The sequence below is a fragment of the Penicillium canariense genome (genome assembly GCF_028826845.1).
Source record: "Penicillium canariense strain IBT 26290 chromosome Unknown utg000001l_segment0_segment0, whole genome shotgun sequence".
Classification (NCBI taxonomy): Eukaryota; Fungi; Ascomycota; class Eurotiomycetes; order Eurotiales; family Aspergillaceae; genus Penicillium; species Penicillium canariense.
Window position 1 is genome coordinate 5284983 of NW_026622728.1, and position 21387 is coordinate 5306369.

The window sequence follows — 21387 nt, forward strand, 5'->3', positions numbered from 1 at the left end:
TGGAATGGACGCCTCAATATGGCCCTTCGAAGGGTCTCGGAGACGAGTCGCTGGGAGGAGAGCCACCCCTTCCCTCACCCTGTAAGTTGGCTTTATGGGGCATCTCAAGGCAGGGTTCTTGTCATCCCTGAGTTGTGGCGCTGTGGACGGTATAGAGATATTCTCACTCGATGTACTTGCGATCAAATTGACCGTCTCCGGTCGACCGTCCTGGGCAGGTGAGCACGGAAAAAGACCCAATGAACTAGCAATGTAAGAGTTTGGTCTTTCCATGAATCGATTATTCCTTCCTCAAGATACATGAAAATATCAGTAGAAAAGTCTCCGACATGAAAATTTCAAGAACTCCCCCAACTCCGCCCGCAGAAGGCCATGAACCTTGTCGCCGCGACAGGTCGGCTGTTAAGGCAGGGAGAACATGCTTGGCCACAGGGCACATAAAGATGGATAGGTTGATATATCCAAATTCGCGAGTAAGCTCAATAGCTGTGAGATCGGAGAACTGATACTGACCAGTCGGGAGGGTTCCTGACAAGTATGATGTTCATGAGGAGACCGCAAGATACCAGCTGATTAGTCCCGGGTAAAATAATAAACGGAATGTTCATACGAAAGGCTCCATGTTCAATAAGCTGCGGAGACCACGCCAACGCGGGCATGCATGTTGGCAGCTTGATGGAGCTTGGAGCAAGCGGAAAGTTCATGGTAATTCTTGTTCGGGTCTGGCGGTTGATGAGTCAACCTCAAATGCAGATTTTGGTGACTCTACGTACATACGAAGCCGGAAGACATGTGGCCATGACTGATTGGGGATTTTTCCTCATAGAAGGGATTCCTCGGTCAGTCTCCCAGATGCCTCCAGAGTAACCTACACAGAGCAGGCGGTGTTCCAGAAAGCGCTGTAATCGGACCTCCCAACTGTTGACTCTGCATAGCTAGTGAGCACCTTAGATAAAGCTTGTTCGTGGTCGATATTTTATGAGCTAATGCAGGTTCAATGTCTTCTCCCCTGGACATATTGCTACAGTTATCAATGACCTCCGTACACCCCATCAGCTGAAGCTCCCGGCCTGCCACTCTGCTCTCAGTAAAGACACTTGATTGCCTAAAATGCTTTTATTCAATAGTATTCTAAGAGGCAAACGCCTTTCTCGAGTTAGGCCTATCATATCAACTCATTACGAACTGCCAAAAGCAAAATGTCAATCAAGCACATACGCAGCGACAAAATTCAACACACGTCCCATATTTCCCCGCTGGCCAATCTGTCCACGAGTACTGCGAGGTCTGGTTTGCAGACCACCCGGTTGTGTTTCACCCACGGGTTGTGGCATTTGGTCGAATTAGCATATTCACCAACCATGTCGAGCACCTTCCTTCGCAGTGTTTTGCCTGTATGAACTTTTATTTACTGAAAGGAGAGTAGCCTGTTCCATCAAGTCAGAAAAGTTTCGGTTAATGTGGAAGCGGAAGAGCTCCAGATTTAGACGGATGCACTCTGCACGAGTGAAAATCTCCATTAGAACAACCCGTGCTCCTTTTCTGGTCTTTATAACATACTTTGCGGCCTGTAGGATGTTGCGAACATGCCCGCTAGTGCCGTGGCCGACTGAGCAGAATTTACGACATCCATATGGTGTGCCTTGTTGACCAAAGGCTCCTTTTCAGCATCGAGTTGTTTCAGAGAGCGACTGCTTCAACCCGGAGAAATACTCTATATTGGCAGAGCTGCCGGGTACGATCGGCAATGAGGCAAGCTCTTTTATCTTGGCAGGTGCGGGGAGGGAAGCATATAAACACTCTTATCGTATGAGGTTGGTGCGAGACTCATAGAAAAGTAATGCCGCGGTGTTAGCTGGCTTCACATCCAGGAGGATGATGTATACAAGGAATAGGCTCCTGTTCTCCATAGATGCTTGCGCCACTCGAAAGCGAAGTGTACATAAGAATTTCATCATCGACTATACTGCAAGGTTTTCATACATTGTATTCGGTAAATAGGCCTCCCAAAAAAGATGGACTTTCCTCGACATACATCACATTGAGGGGACCAACCGGAAGGCAGAGAAAGGAAATCGCCGATTGACCGGGGTTGCCTTGTTAATCTCCTTGCCCGCTTGCGTATCAGCCGATTGGCAGATCGGCACATTGGGCACCCCACTAAGGCTAAAACTCGGCGGTCGGGCTTTCGTCCCTGTGGAATAGCGACTCGGCATTGGTCGCCGAGAAGCATCATGCACATTGAATATCATGGAGCGCGGCCTTCAAAGCGGGGAACTGCAATGGCTCTCTTGGAGGCCGGAACAGAGATGGAGCAGATCTCCATCCAACATTATAGTCATCGTGGGGTGTGGGCAACCACTGAGCGTCGAATCGTCGGAGATCAGTGGCATGCTATCATGCCATCACGCTATCACCGAGGTCAGCACATGATACATCCAGCGTGAGGGGAACAATCGCACACATCAAACCCCGGCCGAGTCGCATCTCGCGGGCGGGAACAGTCGGCTAGACGATCGCTCCGCCACCCCGACGTTTCCATGTTTCAGAGCCCTTCCCAGCCAGGACGAGCCACGCAAGCCGCGGATCTGACCGCCCAGCCAAGCGTGCCTCATGAGATCGCTGCAGTGCCTGAGAGGTGCCGAGACATCTCCCCCTCCGGCAGGGCCAAGAGGGGAGCTCCTGGGGGCGAGACAGACGACGACCAAGACACGGGAGTCGGTCAGATGCTGTGGATTGAGATGCAACTATTGGACTCACCGGGTCTGGGCGGCTGGGCAGCGGAATGAGGAGGAGCAGGAGATGGAGAGCCAAGACTATGGGCCCTGAAAGCTGTTGTCCGGGACTAATTGAAGGATCGGGCAAAGGCGATCATACAGTTCGTGTGCCGCAGCTCTTCCGTCAGGAAATGGATCATGGATAATGCACGCCCAGGCATTCCCAGTCTACGATGAAGGCTCGTTACCTAATAAATATGGAAGAGAGCATACGCCCTCGTGCGGCAGGTGAGGTGTTTTCTCTCTCCGTCAAATGGATGCCAATCTCTCGGCGGCTGGGCAGGCTCGGCAGAGTGGCGCACCACGGCTGTCTGCGGAGGTGATGATGCCCACCACTGGAGCGCCGGGACAGCCGAGCAGCAGAATTCCCTATCACGTCGATCTGTCGACATTGGTGCCGGAGCCTGTACGAAGCATGTACAGAGAAGAAGCGTCCCTGTTCATTTCGAACGGATTGTGCCATCTTCGCAGGGCTTCCCTCTTGTATCGTACTCATCACGTGTGTCACCGTGATACACGATACATGAACGCCAAGCCGCCTCTGCTGCGGATCGCAGGCAGTTGCACCAATCACCGCCGCGTTTGGTCCATGCTGCCGCTTGGCAGCTTGGCACTTGGTAAACTATTGGAAACTGCCGTCGGACAGGCTTTGTCCCACTTGATTGAAGCCGAAAAGCAGCACCCAGAACAAGAATTGAGGACGATCGGACTAGACAACCGCAGCCGACGAGGTCCATGATCAACATGATCGACCGGATGAATGGCGCTTGGTGTTTACACAATACTCCGTTTTCCCACTAAAACTCGCCGTATGCGTACTACCACGGCCAGCCTCGACCCTCAAAATGCCAAGGGCTCGGCACCTCGGCGCCTTGGCGAGAGATCCTGCAAACAGTTGAACTGCTTCTCCGCTGCCATGGCATTTCTCTGGCCCTTCCGCTGCGCGGTTCTCCGTCTTATAAGTCTCCCTTTCCGCCCTTGCCCTCCCCCGGTGGAATGGTAGACAGTCCCTCCTGCCTGCCTGTCTTCACTCTTCTCCTCCGCCCCCAAGACGGACACTTCCCCACCCCCTGATGAAAGTGTCGACTAAGCTCTAAAAGCCTGGGGAACTATGGAATGAGCGCTGCAGAGCCCTAGTCGCCCACTGTGCGCCTTGTACGACCATCCGCTTTACCCCCATCTCGTCCTGCTCTCCCTCCTTTCTTCTGGCTCGCCATGCGGCCGCCGGAGATGTCATATAGTCCCGCCTATCACCAAGGCCAGGACCGCCTCGGCGCTGCGGCTCGCAGTTCCATCCTCCCCCCGCTCCCCAGTCGATCTCTGGAACATACCGAGCCGAGCCATCCTGGGCCGCGCCCCTCCATCGATGGCACACCCCACGACGTGAGCCCTCGATCCTCGGGCCCGCGGGGATCCCTCACCCAGTCCCCGGAAGCTTCGCGGCGCGCCTCCCGAGTCGACGACGATTCTTATGTCACCCGTGTTGTGGTCTCTGGAGGGGTGATACACAAAGGAGAGCGCTCTCGTGGCAGCTGGGCGGACCAGCCTTCATTAATGTCGGTCGACCACTCGGGCACTCCCCGCACACAGAAGCGAGGCGTTGCCATTGAGGGACCTGTCGTGGACAGTCAGGATGCGCTGCTCATGCTTGTGAGTTGGTTCTCTCCCACTTACGGAAAGCATCTCTTGCCCTAACAAGCTTCATATAGTTCCGACTCTCCGTCCCGGTCCCGATATACTCCCTCGGCGCTTGCCTCTACGCCTGCTGCGCCCTCATATTCGCCGTCCTAATCTCACCTCTTCGACTGTGTCCGCCAACCCCATACCTCCGCAATACGTCTTTCCAATCGCAGCTGTGTGACCTCCTCTCACCGGCCCTCCACATCCACGAGCGTCTCGTGCGTATGCGGCCCCCTACATCAGAACGCTCGTCCTCCACTCAATGGATCCATGCCGACCCAGAGACGGTTCACTCCTCAACGCAGGTCGACCCAACCCGATACTACGCCGTTGGTGCATCCATCCTCGTTCTGACGATCTCCCCCTTCTTCAGCATCGCCATCCTGCTGTTTGCCTGGACCGCCGCATTTTTCTGGGTGTTCGCCATGGTCATGGGCAACCCGGACGGGACAGAGCGCAAAGATGACGGCCGCGCTGCTGTTCTCGGCGTCTGCAAATGGTGGCATACATGGCTCGGCAAGGCGCGGAAGTGGTCATGACATTGATCCTGAGCCCCACACAGCTTTTTTCATAGGGAAGAATACATCCGCCTGACATCGGATTATCGACCCTGTGCACTCGACTGCTTTCTGCGTGGTCTAACATGTCACGCATGAGAAGAAACGCAGATACACGCGGAATGACCCCCTGATTGAATACTTTCGTCTGCCAATATTACCCCTGTCTCTCTCGGAGGCTACGATTATACACATTTTGCATCTACACCTTGACCAGGATGCACGGAGTCTGGGCTGGGTTTTTTCATTGTTATTTTCGTTGTTTTCCTTGCTAATTACTGTTAATGGCGTCGGAAGCGGGCGCATATTTTATCTTTGCTTTATTATCTCTCGGGTTTGCTGTTTATGCGCTTTCCATCCTGTGGGGGCTCTCTTGCTCTCTTGCAGATCATTGAGGAAGGTGGAGTGTCTATCCTTGACTTGACCAGTCATATGGTTGCCATGGCTTCTTGTCAGGGAGACTGCTTGCACTAAACTGTACTTGTATTACTTTTATCTGCGAGAAGGGGGAGGTGTATGTATGTGTGCTCTTGGTTGAGCGAATTGATACCCGCATTTATTGCCTTCATCCGACTGGTTTGCCTATGTGGTGCGTCGAACCATTTTTGTAGAACCGAGTAGGTAGATCATTCGGATGAGAATGTTCTTCAACCCTCAAAAGGCAAGGGTCGTTGCATCTACCACTTGAATACGGTCTATGATTAGATGTCATGTGGTGATTAGAGTAAAACGTGGCCACAGACTTGCCTCCTCGTTAAGGCCATTGCTGCCTACCCTCTGCTTCCGGTCCGGGGCTTCGCCCTCAATTCCCCTTTTTAGGGCATCCTATGCACACGATCTAGAAGCGCTCGATCTTGAGGCGACAGGTCATATGCACGCCTGATAATCCGCTCTTCCGGCTGATGCGCACAGGGGCTATATGTACGCTGTACGACATGTCAAGCTGTGTACCATAATCATTTCTGGTCATATTGGGTCAACAGATGGTTCGTGTCTAACCTAAACGGGGCACGTGGCGAAATGCTCGCGGAGGCAACCTTGGGGACTGCGGCGTGTGATCCGGGACATGACGCGTATAGTTGATTGGTCCGTAAAACAAAAACCCGACGAGTCGCCAGGCCCAGCGCTTGAACAACTTCACTAACGCTTCGAGGGAGACAAATCCTCGTGTGCCAAAAAGGCCATATCGTCGGCTTTTGTTTCGTGCCCTTTGGTATCTGTACACCATAATCAGTACCTCGGTATAGTTATATGGGAGTCTAGTCCACACCTCATATCCGAACGTGGTGTTGAGGTTGGGCAAGAGCCGCTATTAACGCAGTTAAACATGACGCACGCGACATGGAATAAAGTTGCCCCCGTTGCGGCAAGCGAGGATTATTACAACCTTGGTGACTTTGGACGCCCGATCACCACCATCTGCGAAGACACTCTCACCTGGTTCAACCGCGGCTTGACCTGGGCGTACTCCTTCAACCATGCAGAAGCTGCATATTGCTTTGAACAAGCTATCGCCCATGACCCATGTTGCGCGATCGCCTACTGGGGACTAGCCTTTTCCCTGGGCCCCAACTACAACAAGCCGTGGGAACGGTTTGACACGCACGACCTCAAGATCTCCGTGGATCGCGCTTATCATGCTTCACGGAAGGCAAAAGAGGTTGCCATCGCCGAGAACGCTTCTCCCGTGGAACAGGCGCTCATTGATGCTATTCAGTTTCGCTACCAGAGTGACCATGTTACGCCCGATTTGGCCGCACAAAACGTGGCCTATGCTGCGGCCATGAAATCTGTCTACGAAGTATTCAAAACCGACCTTGATATTGCGGCACTGTATGCCGATTCCATGATGAATTTGAATCCATGGAGCCTCTGGGATCTATTCACCGGAAAGCCTACGGTTGGGGCTCGAACCACAGAGATTCAATCGGTCCTTGAAACGGCCTTGGAACAGGACGGGGCCTCTGGGCACCCAGGGCTCCTCCACTTCTATATCCACTACATCGAGATGTCGCCGTACCCCGAGCGAGGTCTAGCCATCGCGAATCACCTCCGCCACTTGGTTCCAGATGCGGGACATATGCATCACATGCCCACTCATCTCGATATACTGGTCGGCGACTGGAAGCGATCGGTCACATCGAACCATGCATCGACCCTTGCCGATGAGAAGTACTATCACCGCGCCGGTGCCTTTAATTTCTACACATTCTATCGTCTGCACGACTACCATTCGTTGATCTATGCCGCGATGTTTTCGGGCCAATCAAAGGTGGCAATGGATGCAGTGAACCGTATGGAGGCGACTCTTCCAGAGAAGGTGCTCCGAGTTACTTCACCTCCCATGGCGGACTGGCTTGAATACTTTCTTACGTCTCGCGCGCATGTCATGGTGCGCTTTGGCATGTGGCAAGAGCTCATCGATCTGGAGCTCCCGAAGGATCCAGAGCTATTCTGCGTGGTGACCGCGACTGTCCATTACGGCAGGAGCCTCGCATACGCAGCCACAGGACAGCTCGAAGCTGCAGAGAAGGAACGTGGTCTCTTCCGGGAAGCTGTCACGGCCGTCCCAGAATCCCGTCTTGCCTACAATGGGACCTGTCTCCAAGTACTGGCTGTTGCCAGCAAGATGCTGGATGGCGAGATTGCATATCGACATGAAGAGTACAGCGAGGCCTTTGCCAGTCTTCGGGCCGCCATCGTGCTAGATGACAACCTGTCGTATAGCGAGCCTTGGCCCTGGATGCAACCCACGAGACATGCCTATGCCGCTCTGAGTCTTGAGCAAGGCCATCTCGAGGAAGCTGCGGCGGTATATAGAGCTGATTTGGGGATTGATGATACTTTGATCCGAGCCGCCCGTCATCCAAACAATGTCTGGGCACTGCAAGGGTATTATGAGTGCTTGGTGCGACTGGGAAAGACTGAAGAAGCTTCTGCGATGGAACCTGCCACCTGCCAAGCATTGGCAGTGGCCGACGTACCTATTCAGTCTTCCTGCTTTTGTAGACTGGACACCTCGCAAGCCCCAAAGGTCACTACTACTTGTGGTGTTGGTGGTACTCATCACTAGGGGATCGTTGGCCTGTCTTCCTCCGATTATTTTACACAAGAATGTATCCAAGAAGTACTTTGTTGTAGCATTCAGTCCGTCCAAGGCAATGACAATCCCCCCAATAGGGAATGACAGCATAACCTAGATGACAGGACTGTTGCTGCCCAATCACATCCTCCATAGCAAGGCTCAATAATACAGTATGTTGCGGGTGGAAATGATTCTATTCACAACTATCACACAATCTCACACAATCTCACAGAGTCAACTCTCCTCCTACAGAACAAGACGGATGGATACCAGAATTCAGAAAAAAAAATATTCAAGACCAAAGAGAATAAAACCGTTCTATGTGCAGCTGCCCTAACAAAAACTTTTGCTCGTAATCGAATCATGACAAGAAGACAGGTCCAATCAGCCAGGGCTGAATGTGACTCCGAGCCGACCCCCAAACGGAATCGCCAACGAGGGGGGGGTATTATGAGGAATAACGTCAACAATTAAACATGGGGATGAGAGTGACCAGAGACGAGGCACGGTGGTGACAGAGTCAAAGAGAGACAGTTGGATTTCGACAACCGCAAGAACTGCCACAGTATCCATTCTTCCGCGCCGTTCATCAATACAGGGAAGGAAAACAAGGCGACTACCATCGTCCCCGGCCACGGCCGTCACCACGACCGCCGCCACGACCATCACCACGACCGCCGCCACGACCACCACCACGGTCGCCACGACCAAAGCCACGACCGCCCCCACGGCCACCGCCACGACCAAAGCCACGACCACCACCACGGCCATCGCCGCGACCAAAGCCACGACCACCGCCACGGCCAGGGCGAGGGCCTCCCCGACCAGTCATCCCGCCGGGACTGCGGCGCTTCTCGATGCGACCAGCACCGGGAGCACCGGGCGTCTTAGGGGCGCCCAGGCCGCGACGACCCTGACCTTGGCCCTTGGACCGAAGATCCTCACCAATAGCAGCTGCATCATCCTCATCATCCAGGTCCATAGCATCACCGCCACCTCTCTTAGCCTGGCCCATCTTGACCTTGCCTTTCTGGCCGCGACGGACAGCATCAGGGCCGCTGACCGCAGCGAGGTAGGCGTTGATGCCGCTACCGCCCTGGGCGGCGCCGCTCATCTCAACATCGGCAGCATCGTTATCGCCGAGGATAAGGCGGCCGTCGGCGTCAAACTTGGCCGAACGCCTCTTCTTGGAGCCGGGGCCGGTGTTCAGGAAGCGCAGGCTGGGTTTGGTGGTGGAGATGTTGGCCAGGGCATCGGGTGCGAGCAGATCCAGCGGGTTATCCTCGGGAGACATCTCGCGGATGTACTGGCTGCTCTGTGCAGACTTCTTCTTGCCACCAGGGCCACGACCCTTGATGCGAGCCTGCCCGTCGTTGTCGACGTCAATCTCGCTAGCATCATCGTCAAAGTCCTCATCAGAGTCGGAGAAGTCGGAGCCGTACACGGCCTTGTCAAAGGCGTTGCCGGACTGCTGTTGGCCGGGTGCCTTGTCGTCGTCTTCCTCCTCGTCATCATCAGCAGCACCCTCCTTCTTCTTACGCTTGTTGCGCTCACGCTGCTTCCGAATGTTCACGACAAGCTTGCGATCCTCCTCACCGACAAGGGCCTCCATCAGAGGAGCACCGATGCGACGCACTAAGCGGTCAATGATACCCTTCACCTTGCTACGCAGACGGCCCTTGTGCTCCTTGTTCCAAGCCATAAGATTGGGGACAAGGGTAGACAGGCGCGGACGCAGAGTCTCGTCGGGGAGAATGACAACAGCAACCTTGACGAAACCGAGGACGGATCGGACAATCTCGCGATTGTTGCTGGTAAGGAAAAGCTCAACGGTCTGGACAAGATCCGAAAGGACCTCAGGGCGCAGGTCCTTGTAGAACTCGAAGAAGAGACGCGACAAAGCTGTGACGGACGCAGCGACCATGTGGGGCGATGAGCCAGCCAGACCGGCAGACACCATGGTGAAGAATTCCTCGATGGTGGCCGGGGCATCGGGCGAGTCGTCCGGCATGTGAGGCACAAGCGAGTTGCGGATCACAGTGCCAGGCGGGTTACGCTCGGAGTCGATGGTGCGGCGAGCAAGATGGATCAACAGATCGAAAGCAGCGGTACGGGCCTTCTCATTGCTCTCCTTACAGCCGAGGACCACCTCTGACAAGATAGAAGGAATAAAATGCAGGTCTGATGTGGGCAAGTTTGTGACTAGCTCGTCGATAGCGAGCATACGGTCTCGACGACCCGATGCGGGGGTTGTGTCGGACGTGGCCAGCATAAGAGTCTGCAACTCACCACTGCGCTCCTCCAAAGCGGCGCGGCCGGTCTCGGTGGAGGCAAGGCGAGGAATCAGTTTGTAGGCCTTCTTGATGAGCTGCTGGTCCGGGTTGGGCGAAGAGCCGTTGAGGATGGTCGCAGCCATAGCGAAGAGTCCACTGAAGCTAGAGCGCGGCAAGTAGATGGACATGGCAATGACCAGGTCAATCAGGGTGTGAGAAGTTGGCGGCATCTTGTCAGACAAGCCCTGCTTAGCGGGCGCATTTTGTTCCTCAACTAATGAAGACTCGAGCATCGTCGTAACCCGAGTGAAAGTCTCATTGAGTTCCTATAGTTGATGAATATTAGCAAATTGGACAGACGGTATATCATCTGGGGGATAGTTTGACTAACTTCCTCGGGGGTGATGCTCAGGTAGGCATTAATACACTGCAGGATGTAGCCACGGTGGTGGGGAAGAGTCTGACTGTAGACGTTGAACAGGACCGCCAGCAAGTTGCTGGCAAAGCTAGCCAGGTGGGCGATGTTCTTCTTGGCAGCGGACTTCGTGATGCGACGCTGCAAGATCAAGTCATCCTCATCGCTCTCAACAGTCAGGATCGCCTGGTTCGACTCAACCAGGTTCTGGAGAGCCCGGCAAACCTCGACACGCAGCTCTGTCTGCTTGTAAAGAACATTGGACAGAAGCTCTGCAAAGGTTTGATCGAAAGCCTCGGTAAGATCAAGAGGCAGCTCACAGTAACCCGGAAGGATGCCCCAAGTCTGCTGAACCAGAGTTTCAAAGATCTTCGTCTCCACTGGCTTCTCGGCAGACTTGAAATCCATCATCTTCTGGTAGAGTGCCTCACTCAGAGGCACCAGCTCCGAGCGGAAGTGGCCCAGATTGGTATTTGTAACGCTATCACGAAGAATAGGCAGCATCCAGACACGACCGGGCTGGCCGTTCTTCTGTTGGATGATGTTGAGCGGCAAAAGCTCGAGGACAGCCTCAGGGCCCATAGCTTCAATGGCACTGCCAAGAACACTATCGGCCTCCTTCTTGCCATGGAAGGACTCGTTACTGCGCAGCTCGCCAATAGTCGTCACAATATCAACGAGGATGGGGCTAGATCGCCACTTAAAGCAGTCGAACATGGCGGAGCAAACATTGAACACCTCCTGCCAAGCAGCCTGGTACTTCACAGAAAGCAGCTCGGCGGCTGACCGGGCAAGCTTCTCCAGGGTCTTCTCATCATAAACGGAGGCATCCACGATGACACTGTTAGGGATACAGTTGTGCAGAAACGAGATCAAGCACTCGGAAGCGGAAACGCGGATGTTGTGCGAGGGTGAAGCCAAAAATCCCGAAATGAGCTGGAAAAGACTGGGGAGCTTTTCAAAAGTATCTTCAGGGTTGATCTGGGCAGAAACATCATATCCACGAGACAGGACAGCGATCCAGGGAGGAAGCAGCTGCGAGTCGTTCTGTGCAGGTTTGAGCTCGGAGATAGCATCCAACAGACGGGGGAGCTTGGCAGATGAGAACTCGTCTGCCATGCCTTCAAAGATCACCTCAAAGACCTCGAAAGCGCCCATGGTTATGTACTCGTTGCTGGAGCGGGATGCATTCATCAACAGTTCGCACAGTGCCTCGATCTTCTTACTCGGCCAGCCGCCCGATGCGGACGCAATAGTCTTGACGAGTTGCAAAGAGTGAATAATGAGCGGCTCGTGGTTGTCACGGTGGGCATCTTGCCGACCCTTCTTCTGCTTAGCAGCAGCTTGAATGCCATCGCCCAGAGTCTTCATCGCAGACTCGGCGCACATATCCGCAGCCGGGTGGTCCAGCGACGGACTCGGGGGGTGCCTTCAAAACCTTGATAAGTGCTTCCTGGGCGCGCTTCCGCACCTTAGGCCGGTGGTCGACCGAAAGGCTCAGTAGGCCCGCCGTCGCGCGGCGGGGCCCAACCTGAGTGTGAGGCAAGTTCCACGCAGCGGCATCTTGAGCGATGAGGAGTGACTCGAGGCAACCAATTGACGGACGCAGGAGCGGGGCGTCAACTTCGGGGAGGGAAAGTGCGGGCGCGAGACTAGTAAGAATCTGAGAAAATTTCGAGCGAAGAATCGGTGCAGGCACGAAGGTGGTGGTGATGTCCAGAAGGTAGATGACGGACGTCGCCAGATCCTTGTTGACGATGCCTTGCTCGGCGGACAGCGACTGGGAGAGGAGCGCAAGGAGTGCAGCGAAATAGGCTGTTGAGGAAAAGTCGGCCTTTTGGTCACGAAGGGTATCTTCCACTGCAGAAAGCACCACAGCAGTCTGCATTTTGCATTAGCGGTTAGCGATCTGGATCTGCCGCAGGCCTTGGAGCGATCGAACGGAAACTTACATGGTGCTGGTTCTGCAGCTTAGGAGACTTGATCTTCTCGAGCTTCTCCGCCAGAGTCGCCATGATGATTGTTGACGACGAGGGGGAGAAGGACAGCGTGCGGGGAGGCTGTTCTAGCGGTGATGGAGAAAAAAGGTGAGAAAAAAAAAGGTACAGCGGGTTCTTGGCGGAGTTATCGATAAGCATCTATTAACCCACCGCCGCGGACTGCTCACTCTCTTTTGATTTTATTTCGTCTTCTTTGTACCATATGAACCGTCAACTCGTGAATTTGTTACTATTGAACAGGGGAAAAAAATGAAACCATGTCCCAACTGGGGTATGCTGATGGTCGCTACACCGTTGTCCGCCCGCGTCCCACCATCTTTAAGCAGCAATGGTATGCGGAAGGGGCGGTACAACAGCATCCGCTCCAGATCGAGGTTTGACAGCTTGGATTCAAATCCGCGGTATATACCCCCTTGATCCCTCTATAAGCCGATGTCCACAACTCCAACATGCCTTGAAAAATCTTTAGAGCCGGTATGAAAAAGTGGGCCATGACCAGGCAAAAACTCCTTACTTGCACTCAACAGTTGAACATCACGGAACAGATAGCGCATAGGATATTCATGTCCCTAAATCAAGTGTCACCTCGCATGGAGAACACTCAATGGTTTCAAGTCATGAGGCATCTTGGTCGGGGTCTTTGGGACAACGGCAGAAGGATCGCACAAGCCAACCACGCACTATCGCGCTTAGAACAAAATCTCGCCGCTATGCTCAGGCTCGAATCCGAGTGCCTGGAGCTCGGTATACCGCTTCTTATCGCTGCTCTTGCGCTTGCTATCTTCCTTCTTCTTCAGTTCGAAAACCTCCTCAAACGGCGCTTTAGTGACGGAAGTGGGGACTTCGTCCTCGCGGTCAAGATCCTGTATAGATGTGTATTAGCATCGAGTCCTAATGCGACAAGCAATGACTGTCGGGGTCTCAAGGGTTCCTCCAACGCACCACTTCGCCCAGCAGGAGGACGTTCTCGCCACGCACGAGGAAGATGCCGCGCGGGACGTCCGCGTAGAGCTTTCCAGCGTAGATTCGTTCAATAGTATCCTGAAGAACAAGGTTCGCTACAAAAAAACGCGCCAACACGGAGGGCATGTGGTAAGCCAACGCTTCTTGGTTCTTGGTTCCGCGAGGCAGCGTTTCATACCGAATTGATCCCAACTTCGCAACACGCCAATCAATTTCCTCCCGTCACGCAGGACAAGGACAAGTTTCTCTGTAGGATGGAAGTGATGCCCGCATCAGTCAAGGCGCTCGGAGAGCTACCATCCATTCAAATCGACGTACTATCTGTCAAATCCAGCAGTTGTGCGGCGGTCGTAAACATCTGAGGGGGAAGTTGTGGAGGACCGGATTGGGTCATCGGTGCTTGGGGACCAAGCGCATTTTGCTGGGTTTGTTGTCTCTGCTGTTGCGTATTGCCAGGACTTTCGTTTAGAGATAGCCGCTCCATGTCGGCAGTGGTTGGGAGGTGGGAGGTGGGGGGTAGTGAGAAATCGGTAGGGCGAGCGGGCGAGCGACTGAGAGTCCGGAGGTGGTGGTAATTTCGAATTTAGCACGAAGAAGGCAACGTTCTCATTCTGTGTGAGGCCGCACGAGTCGATCAGAGAGAGCAGCCAAATCTGCGACAGCTTGAGGGAGTTCTCCGAGCCGGAGATGGACATCAAGGGCGGTGAGTTTGTCTTGTTTGCTTTGGTGCCCGCAGCCCTATCAATCAGCAATTGACAATGGTATTTACAACTCTCTCGTTTCAATGGTATTATCCCTAGTACTCTTTTCGAGCCGATTGGCCACTTCTCGTACCATTATTTCCACCTAGCGGGGACAGTGTTGAAGCATCAGAATATTGCAAACACGTCCAACAAAACCTGGAAAGCTCACAACCAGCTTTCAATTATATTCTTGTTGAACTCCCCCAGACTTGTCCAACCAGGCAAGCCGAGACAGCTTTGCAGCCATTCCCCCCCCTGTTCTATTAGACACCTTCATTTTATCCACGTCAAGGTTCGGTGAATCAACGATTATGGTCTCTTCGTGCTACGATTCCGCGAACCCCTCCGTCATATCCCTCCGAGGATATGGGAACACAAAGCAATCAGGTGCCTGCTCTAATTATTATGATACCTTGCGCTAGATTTGCTCCAGCCAACAGGTCAGCTTAGGTGCTGACAAAAGAATGAATATCATATAGGCGGGCAACCCAAATCAATAAATCCATTGTAGATGCTGAGGTACCAACCATGCTAACCACTAATACCTCCCCTTTAATTTCTATAGCATGTACCACGAATCCTGCATGGAGACTGGTGCACACCTTCCTTGATGGCTCAGGAAATGGTCCGGAGCCGTGGAATCAAGAGCATGTTTTTCCGCGGAGATTAGGATTCCCGGTATTCCAACTCATCTTGCTTACAGTACCTATGCCTCGTGACCTGTAACATTCTCTCTAAAGACAGATGATTTGTTGATATACGACCCAATCAAACGGGTAGAAAAAAACAGTTGTTGCATCGAGTGTAGCGGTGTGGAAGGGGCAGTGATTGATATACATATCCACCCCGTTGGACCACAACCCCAAGACCCTCAGCCATAAACCACAGGAAAGAGCGAAACAGACTAGAAATCAATCCCACCTCAATAACACAGGACAAGCATCAGATCTATCGAAAACGACAGGGATCATGTGACCAACGAAATCAGGTGACCCGTCTAGGCTTGCATAGATCTCGCGGGAGGACAAACGACCGCTCCATCTGAAGAGGCTCAAATCCATGCCAATACTCGTGACACGTCCACATCATTCAATTCGAGAGCAGACGAATTAACCCCGGCATCTGGACTATTACCAATCTAAACAAGACCCAATGTTGAGGCGCACATCACTGCACAAATACAGCTATACAGAAGCGACGACAAATTGAAAAAAAGGACAAAACAAAATACAAGAAACAAGAAACAAGGGGGAATATTCTGGACGATAGGTCAAAGAAGAAAGGCAACGAAACGGAAATGAAAACGGAAACGCTCAAGGAAATCCACCACAAGAGTACCACAGTTGTTTTGTCCGATCCTCGCAAGTTCATACCTCATACCACACTGACACCTCTCTGCTGCCCCCGCATCCTCTCTTCCCGCCGTCGACTATACGGCGCGCAGTACGGCTCATCCGCAGACCCGATGCTAGCGCGGACGCCATCCTGCGAGCGGTGATATGCCGGGCTTGACGGCGCGGGCGCAAGCTGCATGGCTTTGAACTGGGCATCCGAGATGAGGCGTAGCCCGTACAGGTAGCGCATAAGCTCGAAGTCCGGTCTGCTGCCTGCCAGTGTCTGGCCGTGCTGGTAGTGTTCACCGGCGACGTGGTTGAGCAAGCGGTCCCATGCTGAAGGTTGATCTGGATCTGGATCTTGATCTTGATCTTGCGAGGTGCAAGGTGCGTGGGGCGCGGAGTTGAGCCCGGTTTCAATCGGTGTAGGTGACGCAGCGCCGGCGTCTTCTTGTTTGTCGATAAACTCTGTATCGGGGCAGAGAGGGCACCGCGCCGTCCGTGGCGGTGGGTGCGTTCGGAAATGACTGAGGACATGAGTGCGCCACTGCGCTGCGTCGTCGAAGGCGTCGTGACAGTCCAGCATGTGGAACAAACAAACATAGATCCCGGACTCGGCGTTGGGATTCATGCTCAGGTCTGCCAGCGACAACCCTGCGGAACTCACCGACGGCGTGGCCGTACTCCACGACGATGAAGACGCCTGCGAGCGTGCGCGCGTCCCGTCGCCGATCATATCAGTGACAACAGGCGCCATCTCGTTCTCCTCCAGCACCTGGCCCTGCTCAGCTCTCCCAGCAAAGCCAGGCTCAAGTCCAGGCCCGAGTCCTTGCACAAGTGCAGGACCAAACCACCCACCAGATCCGCCATCAGACCTCGTCTCCACGGAGGAGATCGACGTCGACGACGATCCGCTCGTCAGACCCGGTAGGGTCGGCGAGGAGGACGAGGGCATTGGGGTGGCGCAGACGATCACCTCACTTTGCTTTTGCCGGATGGGGGTGCTAGCAGGCATCGGAGCGGAGACAGTTGCCGTGCAGAAAGCGGAGCTGGATCTGAGTTTGAGAGGTTAGAACCGACGCTGATCGAGAACGTACTTGTGTCGAAGGGACAGGACAGGACGGAGGCGGGAGAAATCTGGGGCTGCTGCTGGTGGACGCTCCGACATGCTCCGCACGGCGCGATGCGCGGGGGATATCACGGGCTGCTTCTACACCAGACAGGGCATTGGAGGGCCTGGGACCGTCTGTGTGGTTGTCGTCACCGGCCGCTCGGAGATACCGCGTTGCCTGGGACGGTAGGTACCTCTTTTGCGCGGGACGAGACATCGAGAACATGATGGGGGCCAGAGGGCAGAGGACAGACAGGAAAGAAAACAGAGATCGGTATACATACGCCCGAATCCAGCCGTGTGCCTCTGCGACTATACTTCGCACCTCGCCTCACCAGCCACGATCAAATCGCGATACTCACCAACGACCTTGCTGCCACAGCTCAAGCCCAAAACCAGGCCCAAGCCGAAGCCGGGCACGTTGCTGACAGACGAATGTACCTAGTCAAACCCGTCAGCATGCACGACATCCCAGAAACCGGCGCGGCCGGCCAGTGCGCGCGGCCGCGGGCACGACGTACCGCAAGCAAGTGGAGCCTGCCTGCCGCCAGCACAGAACCGAACGCTTAAGAACAACAGCTCAAGCTTGCAGACCCATCATCGCGGGAGGGCATGAAGAGTAGTGGAGCAGAGCTAGAAACGCAAGACGTGAGGATTGGGTGCACTGGGCATCTTGCCACGGAACTGGTGGTTGATGCCTTTTTTTTTTTTTTTTCGGCGCTAAGATGGGAGGGGGAGCGGGGGCGAGGGGCTAATGTTTGGGGTGTGCAGTAGTATGTTGTTGGCATGGTTATTGTGGTAGCTGGTGAATATGTGTGTTCGAGCAGAGAGTGATCTTCTCCGGGTTGTCTTGGATGTCGGATTGAATGGTTTCGGTCTGATAATGCGTCAGACTTGGACTTGGAGTGTTGCTGGTCCTGGCCAAGTGGCATCTATTTGAATCGCACTTCACAGCCCGCTGCTGATGGGGGCCATCGACCCAATCAATCCCTTAATTCTTGTCGCATACTACGTTCACGGAATCCGATATGGAAGAGAGATAATTTTTGTTCTCCCAGCCGAAGCCGGGCAAGCAATTAGGAGAGTTGGAGTTGGAATAAAATAAAGAAACATCGTGGTCCAAGTGTAAGATAAGAGACCACAGGCCTCACAGAGGGGAGAATCACGAGAGGAAAAGAAAAAGAAGAGTTTTGGTCGCGAAAGAAGGGCAAAAAGACCAGAAACAGAATTGCCCCGCCAATCTATTTGGTAAGAGACGCCGTGATCCAGCAGAGAAGGGAAAACAGAAAGTAGATAAGAGAAAGGAAACAGTAACCGATCCATCCAAACCGACACCGTTGATGCCTGCAACCCAGAAAAATGCACAAGTCTATATCGTTTCGTAGCGCGCATGACACAAATTCAGAAGACATAAGAAGGATGGGGGAAGGCAGAGCCCCGGAAACAAGAAATCAGAAGCGATCTGACAGGTCGCCGCCCGCGACGGAATTGCTCGTCGACGAGGACATCGAAGCGAAGCCAGTGGCGGGGTTGAGCATGTCCTGCACCGCAACCTTGGGAACCTGCGGCACGGGCAGCTTACGCTGCGTACCGTCCGGTTTTGACATGATGTCGGTGATGCTGGGACCCATGTGGCCTTGGCCGGGGCTGTAGTAGTTGGGACCCTCGGGTTGGGGCTCCATCGGTGCCAGCGCAGGAGTGTGCTGGAGAGACAGGTGGCGGATGGAAGGCAGGTGCAGCTCATTCGCTCCCAAGGGGCGCAGGCGGGGGGAGTGCGCCGGAGTAGCCAAGGGGGTGTGGTCGGGAGTGGGCGAAAGCGAATCGTGCGAGAAGGTCGGGGACGAGGGAGCGGTGGAGTTGGGCGAGTTGGGGCGCGAGCGCTTCACCCGATGCCCGTAGCCGTCGTCATCGTCGTTGGAATGCGACCGAGTCATGTTCTGTGAGATGGCATAGGCCGAGAGCGAGGGCAGGCCACGCCCAGTGTGATGGCGCGAGCCGTACATGTGGTGTCGCGATCCGTGGAAGCCCATGTGGTCATCCCGCTCGACCTGCGAGGCTGCGGTGGCCAGGAGGTTGATATCCATGCCCGAAGAAGCGCGCTCCGTGGTGCGCGAGTAAGGACCCAGGTTGGAGCGCATGTGGTTGGCGTAGTTGGAGAAGGAGTGTGGGGGGGAGACATCGGGGGAGCCGACCTGGGAGACGGGCGCCGAGCGAGAGATGGGTTTGCTGGGCGGGGGCATCATGTTGGCCGCGGTGACCATGGCGGCATCCTGGCCCGCCGCAGCGGCCGCGGCGGCCGCGAGGTGCTGAGCCTTGTTGCTTCGGCGCGAGTTGGGATTGTTGTGAATGCGCGAGTGACGGGTCAGCTCGTCAGAGCGGCTGAAGCGCTTGGTGCAGCCAGGGAACTGGCAGGCGTGGGGCTTCTCGCCGGTATGCGTCCGGATGTGACGGGTCTGGTGCTCCAGTCGGTGGAAAGCACGGTCGCAGAGAGGGCATTTGTAGGGCCGGGGAAGATCCTGGCGGACCTCCTCGTTGGCGGGGCGCGCACCCTTCATGAGGGGCGGCAGCAAGCTCACAGAAGACGCCATGGAGGGTTCAGAGGAAGGTGATGCAGTGGATTGAGGAGAAGAAGAGGAGGCAGGATCCGCTGCTTCTTGAGGGTTCAGGAGATTGGAGAAACCCACGGAGGCCGGGGGAGACATGTGAATATCTCCTGAGGGCGGAAGGTGGGACGAGACCGGATATATAGCCGGGAAGGGCAGGGCCCAGTAACTCCAAGGATTTAGGGGGGGGGGGGGGGAGGGGGAAAAGAAAGACGGACGAGCCGAGGCGGAGGGATGATTTATCACCGCAGGGGTTCCCGAGCTAAAATTGTCCGGTCGATCAGCACCCGAGGGGGGGAGATGATGGCAAGCGCGGATCGGAGGATGGTATAAATCCTCGGGTGGTCCAGGAGGGTGATGCAGTGCTCGGAGCGGCAGTGCACAACAGTTGGGTAGAAATATGGGGATGTAGGGATGCGAGGGGAGAGAGAAGAAAGAACCTGGAGACGACGATCTGGGGAGCAGGAGATAATAAAAGAGGGAGGAAGGAGAAGACGGGGGAGGAAGTATGAGGAATGGAGGGGAAAAATGAGGAAGGGAGAAATCGGGGAGAAAGGGCAGGCTCGGAATCGGCGCTTTGGTTGGGTGGTTTGGGTGGGGGGAAAACTCAGAAAATCCAAAATCCAAAAATCAAAAATCAAAAAAGAAAAGAAAAAAAAGGACGAGACTTATCGGATCGCAACAAGGTTGAGCAGCGTGTGGGGGAAAAGAAGGGACGGGGCAAAAAGGGAAAAGAAAAAAAAACCGAATGGGGAAATAGCACGCTGAAAAATTCGCAGCCCCAAACAGAAAAAGAAAAAAAGGTAGGCAACGTGCACTGGTCGATCGCCGTACCATCCATTCCTGGGGGCTTGGCTCTTGTGTCTCTTCACCACGGAATCATCTAATCAAATCATCAAATGATCACATCATTCAATTATGGAAACTTCATGGGGTGTGGCTTCTACGACGAACTACAGTATCTGCGACACGGATCATCCCCCCATATCGTTTGTGTCATGGCAGAGTCGGATGGCCATGGGATGGGATTGGATGTACGGAAGTGATGGCGTTTCGGGGAAGAGGGACGAAACGAGCAGGGTAAAAAAAAAAAAAAAAAAAAAAGAAAAAAGACAGGGCTACGTACTCCATACCGCAAGTGTGGGGACCAGGGCTAGTTCCGACGCGACGCACAAGGTCCTTTGATTATCTCATACTTTCCTGAAGAACCCCGTGTGGCGTGACCGCCGGTGCGTGGCCCGTACGGTCCATACATCGGTTCTTACGGCTATCGCGCAACTGGAGAAAGCTGGGGCGTTCCCCCTTATCTTTGGGGGCAGGGGATCGGCCATTGGATGACTCTACTGTATCACGGCCCCCGTGAGATAGTACGATACGGGCGCAGGAATTAGGCTTCCTCCCCTTCTCCCCCGGAAGAATGGAGGAATGGAGGAATGGATGATAAACGATGATGGCATGATGTGGCAATGACGAAGGCAGCGATCGCCATGGCGGGGGAAAGCAGAGAGGCTTCGGCAGGGAGACCGGCGAACAGTCCAGACCAAGTCGGACGGGATTCTGGGGCAGAAGAACCTCAACACGGACAATGACCTCCATCCTCCGTCTTTCGATCAGAGCTTTTCCCCGGCCAACCTAACCTGCCCCCGGTGACGAAGCGGCGGATCATCGATGATGTCGACACATGATGCATGATTTGGGCATGATTTAGTCATGGGCGAGCAGTCATACAGCACGGGGTCGCACGAAAACAAGCCGGGTGGCATTGGGGTTTGGAGTCGGTTCCTTCGTCCTTTGATCGCGTGGTTACGCAAATCCGGTTCGCCGATAACCAGGCGAGATAGGATGA

General features: G+C 54.4%; 8 protein-coding genes across 8 annotated transcripts; 4 read left to right on the forward strand and 4 right to left on the reverse strand.

Moving 5' to 3' along the window:
• Positions 1–2540: 2540 nt before the first annotated feature.
• N7482_001786 (uncharacterized protein) lies at positions 2541–2789 on the forward strand (the record flags this gene model as incomplete). Its single annotated transcript, XM_056683911.1, has 1 exon — positions 2541–2789. One exon carries the CDS (start codon positions 2541–2543, stop codon positions 2787–2789), a length of 249 nt encoding a protein of 82 aa, XP_056547517.1.
• A 1203-nt stretch (positions 2790–3992) lies between these two features.
• Positions 3993–4996, forward strand: N7482_001787 (uncharacterized protein; the record flags this gene model as incomplete). The annotated part of the gene is made up of 2 exons (XM_056683912.1): positions 3993–4427; positions 4487–4996. 2 exons carry the CDS (start codon positions 3993–3995, stop codon positions 4994–4996), a joined length of 945 nt encoding a protein of 314 aa, XP_056547518.1.
• A 1345-nt stretch (positions 4997–6341) lies between these two features.
• Positions 6342–8087, forward strand: N7482_001788 (TPR domain protein; the record flags this gene model as incomplete). The annotated part of the gene is made up of 1 exon (XM_056683913.1): positions 6342–8087. One exon carries the CDS (start codon positions 6342–6344, stop codon positions 8085–8087), a length of 1746 nt encoding a protein of 581 aa, XP_056547519.1.
• A 396-nt stretch (positions 8088–8483) lies between these two features.
• Positions 8484–12802, reverse strand: N7482_001789 (mRNA-binding protein RRP12; the record flags this gene model as incomplete). The annotated part of the gene is made up of 5 exons (XM_056683914.1): positions 8484–8656; positions 8925–10698; positions 10764–12116; positions 12175–12669; positions 12740–12802. The coding sequence occupies 5 exons, from the start codon at positions 12800–12802 to the stop codon at positions 8484–8486; spliced, it is 3858 nt and encodes a 1285-aa protein (XP_056547520.1).
• A 674-nt stretch (positions 12803–13476) lies between these two features.
• Positions 13477–14234, reverse strand: N7482_001790 (U6 snRNA-associated Sm-like protein LSm1; the record flags this gene model as incomplete). The annotated part of the gene is made up of 4 exons (XM_056683915.1): positions 13477–13650; positions 13730–13845; positions 13929–13997; positions 14069–14234. The coding sequence occupies 4 exons, from the start codon at positions 14232–14234 to the stop codon at positions 13477–13479; spliced, it is 525 nt and encodes a 174-aa protein (XP_056547521.1).
• A 1633-nt stretch (positions 14235–15867) lies between these two features.
• N7482_001791 (uncharacterized protein) lies at positions 15868–16782 on the reverse strand (the record flags this gene model as incomplete). Its single annotated transcript, XM_056683916.1, has 1 exon — positions 15868–16782. One exon carries the CDS (start codon positions 16780–16782, stop codon positions 15868–15870), a length of 915 nt encoding a protein of 304 aa, XP_056547522.1.
• A 211-nt stretch (positions 16783–16993) lies between these two features.
• Positions 16994–17508, forward strand: N7482_001792 (uncharacterized protein; the record flags this gene model as incomplete). Its single annotated transcript, XM_056683917.1, has 2 exons — positions 16994–17124; positions 17184–17508. 2 exons carry the CDS (start codon positions 16994–16996, stop codon positions 17506–17508), a joined length of 456 nt encoding a protein of 151 aa, XP_056547523.1.
• An 881-nt stretch (positions 17509–18389) lies between these two features.
• On the reverse strand, positions 18390–19640 carry N7482_001793 (C2H2-type zinc finger protein; the record flags this gene model as incomplete). The annotated part of the gene is made up of 1 exon (XM_056683918.1): positions 18390–19640. The coding sequence occupies one exon, from the start codon at positions 19638–19640 to the stop codon at positions 18390–18392; it is 1251 nt and encodes a 416-aa protein (XP_056547524.1).
• Positions 19641–21387: the final 1747 nt, after the last annotated feature.